At 35.9% G+C, this 6,953-nt stretch overlaps 1 protein-coding gene across 1 annotated transcript; it reads left to right on the top strand.

Annotated features, from left to right (window-relative positions):
- The first annotated feature begins 535 nt into the window (after positions 1-535).
- Positions 536-2,924, top strand: LOC123534904 (uncharacterized). The gene is made up of 2 exons (XM_045317376.2): positions 536-1,016; positions 1,344-2,924. The coding sequence occupies exon 2, from the start codon at positions 1,528-1,530 to the stop codon at positions 2,728-2,730; it is 1,203 nt and encodes a 400-aa protein (XP_045173311.2). The 5' UTR covers positions 536-1,016; positions 1,344-1,527; the 3' UTR covers positions 2,731-2,924.
- Positions 2,925-6,953: the final 4,029 nt, after the last annotated feature.

The raw sequence follows: 6,953 nt of genomic DNA, 5'->3' as shown, positions 1-6,953 counted from the left end.
ATGATGAAATTAAATGTATATGTCCGTGTGCTTGTTTTCGAGATATTTGCCCATGATTAAAAATAAGCACACATTTTAACCTTATTTTAAGACATCATTTGGAATTATTGAGCGTGTCATAAGTTTTAATATCCTATTTCAACTTTAGAAAGATAGCAATGTTGCTGTTGTAGTCAAATGTAGAACATTTCCACGTGACGAACTCCGGTACGGTACTTCAACAATATTTACGCAGCCTTTTCTTAAGTTTCGTACTGAATTTTCTGGAATCTATTGTTGGAATTTCAAAGTTAATGAAGTGATGTCGATAAAAGGTAAAAAAGCTCAGGCAACTGCTCCATAACCTTTTTATTGAAATCATAAAAGTAAAAATTATTGTCGTCTGCCTAACATCTTTGTTTCAATCCGTTTTGTTTTCAAAATAAATGTACAACGTAGACATTAATTAGAGATGACATTGTTTAACAAGCTCTTATTGATTAAAATCTTACAATTAACACTTTAAATATTTCCTTTTCTTAACTTCCGTATCTATTGTTTAAATATATGCTACTTAACGACACTTCACCACATGTGTTGTTCGTTAAATAGCTAATTAAATAACAAAGAAAAGGTACATGGATTTCAACTCGTGGATTATTATATGTTTATAAGACGGACACACTAGCGAACAAAATGGCTAGTGGAGGAGACATTAATACAGACAAACTTTCTGATGAAACATTTGATCTGCTGTGTACAATGTGTAAAAATCAAGGAAAAAAAACTGAAGCGGAAAAATTCTGTGTTGATTGTCACGATTATTATTGTTTAACCTGTCTAAAAGTTCACAGCCAGGTGCCTTTGCTAATGCGGCATAAGGTTCTTGATAAAAGTCGGTATCAGCCAGGAACCATCCAAGCACTACCTATGGCACCGACAGAGAGATGTAACAGACACAACCATAAACACATAGACATGTACTGTCGGAACCACGATGATGTTGGTTGTTCTACTTGTATGGCAGTGGAACACAGGTATTTTGTTTACCTTATAGAACTGATTCAGTCAGTCGTTTATGTTTATTTCTGCATCTTGTCTAAACATAAAATTATATCTAAACGTTCATGAAGAGACAAAAATGTATGAATATTAGGTCGCCCTATTTTCAATTGTTAAAGATTTATCTAAAAAGTTTGGTAGCATCGGATAAAAACTGCTCAGTTGTGTTATAACAGCTGCTGCTTTGTATTTTACAATATCACATGTCGTAAGCGATAGCGAAAGTATATCCTACATGTGAAAGCCTAACTATTGCAGTACTGTAATATTACGTCATAGATCCATTACATTTATATTTCAAGGTTATGCACGGATATCTTCTATATACCAGAGTTTATTTAAAACAATCCGAACGCAGTTGCACCTACAGACTTTCAACTGCAGCTAGAAGCAGTTGCCCTAGCCTTGACAGAACAAACTGACAGTTTTCAACAGGAAAAACAATGTCTCTTCAAAAAGAAGTCTGAGCTACTTGAAAAAATCAAAATGTTTAGGAAAGAGATCAATTACCGTCTGGATGAGTTAGAGAAGAGTTCTGTGGATGAAATAGAAAATAAATTTAAAGCTATGGTCGACCAGATTGAAGAAGAAATAAAACAGTTACAAACAATCAAAGCTAATGTTTCTTCAGTTAAAGAAAAGCTATCATCTGCACACACCAATGTATCAGAAGTCTTTGTTAATGTGAAGACGGGAGAAAATTTTGTAAACAATGCTACTTATTGCATAGAAGCCAACAAAATGAGGATCCAGTTGGGGGATATTGAATTTACGGCTAATTCCGAAATACTTCCACTATTACAGAAGATTGTTACACTTGGCGAATTTACAGAAATTAACGCAGCTGTAGAACATAATCCTGCCGCGAAAACTCAACAGAAAAATCCCTTACTTCAGATCAAAAACAAGAAAACATATTGTCTCAGAGCTCAATCGGACAGAAACACATGTGATGTCGTCAGTATCTGTGCTCTTGAGGATGGAACAATAACACTGGCTGACTATAACAACCTGAAGCTGAAACGGTTAAACAGTTCAACCTTTGAAGTCATAAATTACTTTAACCTACCTGGGGTGCCGTGGCAATTATGTACCATCGACGGACAAAATGTGGCAGTATCTGTTCCAACGAAACAAGAAGTTTTCTTCATTTCAGTAGGAAATTATATGACAACAAAACACAAGATAAAAACTGATTTTGATTGTTTTGGCCTTGCATATGCAAACAGCAATCTGTTTATAACAGATGAGTCTTCATCAGTTTACATGTACAATACATCAGGAAAAAAGTTGAAAAAAGTCAATAAGGAACAGCCAGGGCAGGGTTTGTTCTCTGATATCAGAAGTCTTGTGGTTTCTAAAGATGCTTCAAAGATTTATGTTGCTGACTTCGATAAAGGTCTGGTTGTACTGAGTAACAATGGACAGGTTGTTGGGGTATATAATGATCAGCAGCTACAAGGTGCATTTGATTGTTATCTCAGTGAAACAGAAAATGTCCTTGTATGTGGACATAACTCGAAAAATATTCTGCAGTTTGGACCCGATGGTAATCTGATAGGCGAAGTACTGAAATTCAGTGGTGAATATAAAGGACCTCGATCAAGCTGTTGTATTCAACAAATGACAAAAATGATCATAGGCATGTTAAGAGACAGCGTTGAAGTATTTGAGATAGTTGCTGAATAAGGAAGTCAGATCTACTTGCACTACTACATGTACAAAACAAAATGCATTACTTTACTAAACGAATGGGCAATCATTATCAGTATATTTGATTTATAAACGTATTTTTAATTACCCTTACTTATTTTACATCTCAAATAACTTGAAATAAAATAACCTGTTTGTATAGCAGAATAAATAAATGAGATTTCATCTAATGCCATATTTTCTATTTTTATATAGACTTCCTGTTACATGTAATATAGTTTATGTATGGAAGTGTTCTAACGCCAGCAGAAATATTTGAATAACTCCTATATACAACTAACTAACTTCTAAGTATGGCTTACTAATTCCTTCGTACGACACACTGATACCTACGGCCAGGTAAATCCTACTCAGGGCATAGTAGCTCCTACTCCAACATCGGACATAATATCGCATACATCCTACATTATAATTAGGACATTGTAACTTCGACATAACATATAAATAACTCCTACGTATGACTTCTAACTCCTACGTACGACATACTAACTCCTACGTACGACTTACTAACTCCTACATTTCTCTTACGTAGGACGTTGTAACTTCTACACTACAACGTAGAACATAATAACTCCTACATAACTTGACTTAGCTTTCGTTGATAAGTCATAGGAGTAAGTATATCGTACACAGGAATAAGTATGCCATTGTGGGAGTTATTTTACCTTACGTAGGTATTAGTTATGTTTTACGTAAGAGTTACTATTTCCTGCGTATGAGTCACGAATTCGTGCGTAGTTGTGACTATGTCAAACGTAGGAGTAAGAAAGTCATACGTATTACGTATGAGTTGGGTAAATTATACGTAAGAGATAGTGTGTCCTACACGTCGTATATAACTGTAGGTTTGTCAGTCACATATGTGATTAGCCAATTGATCAAATAGCTGTTCAACAGTTCTTTGCATACAAATACAAAGTTTCATCTACCTTTTCAAATTCTGAAAAGCCATATTATGGTCGGCTAAAAGATCGACTGGTCGGTCCGTTGCAAACCACTGTGGCGCGGAATTCTTTCGCACTGTTGAAACGGATTTCAATGAAATGTCTTACCCATCCTCATCGTAAAGTGTTGATGTGTTAGTCGCAGAAACTCGGAGTGGGTACCCCTAAACTGAGACAAAATGTGTATATTTGGGTTACTTTTACTCGGAAGTTTGCAACGTGAATTTAATAAATCAAATTAAACTTTATAATATATTGATGTCATAAGTGTCATAAGTAATTCAAGTTCTTTCGAATATCGTTCGTCGTATGTCGCGTACTGTACTGAACGACATTCAAAAAATTTTGAATGTCGTATGCCGTTTGTTTAGCCAACTTCACACAGCTCTGAGTACTAAGTATCAGCTATAAGAGCTGTTATGATTGCCCGGAGTCCGTAAAACCTTTGCTTAGATAAAACCTTCGATATTGATTATCGCGGCTTAAAACGTAAGCATACAATCTAATCCATAGAAAAAAAAAAAAAAAAAAAAAAAAAGAAAAAAAAAAAAACAGCAACAAAAGGAATTATAGTTAACACCCCGAATGCCACGTTTTCTTTCTGATCGAAATCCAATCTCTTCAGTTAATTCATCGCTATAAAACCGAAAGCAAGATTAAAAGTAGGCCATCAGGGATAAAAAACTACATTACAAGGTTTGTTACTCTCTAGAGGCCACACTCTGTCCATGATGAATGCACATAAGTTGTTTTAATCTAGACCAAGCCTTAAACTAAATTATCTAGACAGTCTTTAATATAAGGTCAGCTGATTAAATCATTGTAAACCATTTACACATTAGAGGCCGCCTTTTCTACCTGAGTATTTAAAATTATGAAACATTGCCATAATTGCTTTTTGAAAACTACATATAGTTTTATAAGTGGTCTTATAAAAAAAAGATACTGAAGACCACATTCTCTGCCTGATAAATGATAACTGGTCATGAATTTGATATCAAAAAAACAAAGACACGAATGCCACGTACCAAAATCGCAGTCTCCCCAAAACGAAACCTACAGCACGCAGACGTGCACACCACAAACACACACACACATACACGTGCACACATACAAAGACAACAAACGAGGACAAAACGAATAAACAAAGGAACACATACACATACACGCGCACACACACAAAGCCTACACAAGAGGACAAAACGAACAAACAAAGGAACACAGTGGGGCGCCGCCTTGGAACGGCCAGTGGCAAAAACACCACTGGGGAGCTTAAACCGGTTTATGGTGCTCACCCAACCTCACTCTTAAGTTCATAAACTGGACGTCGGAAATATACAAGTTCATTTGTTCAAATCATGGAAAACCTTGTTTAAATACAAGGTGCAGAATTTTATGTCCGGTATACATGCCATTTGGTTAAAATGTTTAACGTTACGGAATTTATTTGTATTTCAAAACTGAACACAATACAAGGTCCTTCTATAAAATCACATAAAAACTTGTTAACATTCCAGAGGCTTCTTTTGCTATCTGCTCTTCATAGGAACCTGGACAATTTGTTTTAGGCCAGGTTTAAAACTGGGTATCAAGATCAAAATAGTGTCATATTTGGTAAAAAGGTTACTATATCAAATCATAGAACAACTTCTTTACACTCTAGACTCTAGCATGTTATTGATCGCCGCGATCATATTGAATAGGACAAGTATATGCACGCTGGGGAAAATATTTCATGATGGACCTGTGAATTCTTTACTTATGGATGAAACAGGTCACATAAGCGTAAATACGACTAGCTTCTACTGATTATAAAACATACCGTACGATTTGTTGTGAATTAACTGTTGTTGTACTTTTAGTAGTTCAACCGCCACCCTTGTTTAAGAGCAACATTTAAAAAACACGTCTTTTTCCATCCTCAAGTAATAAATAAGTAGACTCGCCCAGTTTAATCAATCTAGACGCATAATCTAATTATACATAGAGCGCCTATTTCACCCGATTTACATTCGGAACATTTTCACGCGTTTCGGGCTTTATCATATGTTTAACATGGGATTTTTGAACCGTCCAAAGATGTTGGAAATGTTTGTCTCATTGTTTTGTTTTTTTTTTTAATAAAACTGTTACTGCTTTCATTGTCTACCACTTTTTTCCCAACCTTGCCTGAAAAAACAGTAATGAGTTTGTACACTATTCAGACAATTGTGCTCTGTTGAAATTTAACCAAACACAAGTACAGAAAGCATATGTCACCATGCGCTGGTCCGGGGGTGGGTGGGGGGGGGGGGGGGGGGAACCGGGGGTCCGGACCCCCTCTGGAAAAAGGAAAGAAGACACAAGAAGGAAAGAAAATGTTTTTCGAAAAAGGCAACATTAGAACTGCATGTAAAGTATATGCGGCTGCTGCTACATACGACCCCGACATAATTCATATTATTTATCTAAAAGAAACTAAGAATTTTACCTTCAAGAAAGCTTGATTTTATCATTTTCCCAAATTTCCAGGGGTGGGGGGGGGGGGGGGGGGCAGGGGATCGGACCCCCTCTGAGAAAATTGGTTGTGTCCGTGCATGGTCACTATACCTGTCCAGTACTGGACATTATGGTAAACGCTTCTTTCCTGCACAAATGACAATTTCGCAACTTCTGTCCGGTTTGTACAAATTTCTGGCCGCGATAAACCATTTGACTTGTACAATATTTGTACTAGTTATGTGTCCTCCGAATTGTGTCTCAGATAGGATAATTGGTCTCTCCTCTCGTCAGTTATACATAAAACAAGGTCAGCTCGGCGCATTCACGGTTTTAGAAAGAATTCTCAACTTCTCTAGTTGACAATAATTAACCGGTCGTGTTTTGAAAAATTAGGTTTTTGAAAGTAATAATAGTAGCAATTTTACTAGAATCATTAATGTGGACAACAATTCAATCAGCTTTAAATTAAAAATCTGTCACTATTACATTAACACATAAAAATGGATACAAAAACGAAATCTGATATTACGGCATGTTAAGAAACTTTTTAAAAACTGTAAGAAGAATTAAAATGCTTACCAGAATCCAATCTGTCATGTTTTAAACAATGGAAAAAATAAAGGTTATTTTATCAAGGACGAGTAAGTATATGTTTTTTTTACTGCAAACTGCATTCAGACATTCAACCTGACTGTTCCTGGATTCCATACCAGTACCAGTCTATTCACCGGAAGTAACTATCAGCTTCCACGCATTGGTAATAATTAACTGGCT

This window comes from Mercenaria mercenaria, chromosome 18 (assembly GCF_021730395.1).
Source record: "Mercenaria mercenaria strain notata chromosome 18, MADL_Memer_1, whole genome shotgun sequence".
NCBI classification, from domain to species: domain Eukaryota; kingdom Metazoa; phylum Mollusca; class Bivalvia; order Venerida; family Veneridae; genus Mercenaria; species Mercenaria mercenaria.
This window is presented reverse-complemented; position numbering and strand designations above follow the sequence as displayed.

Coding starts and splice junctions, on each gene's coding strand:
- LOC123534904 (XM_045317376.2), top strand. CDS start 1,528: ATGTTTAGGAAAGAGATCAATTACCGTCTGGATGAGTTAGAGAAGAGT.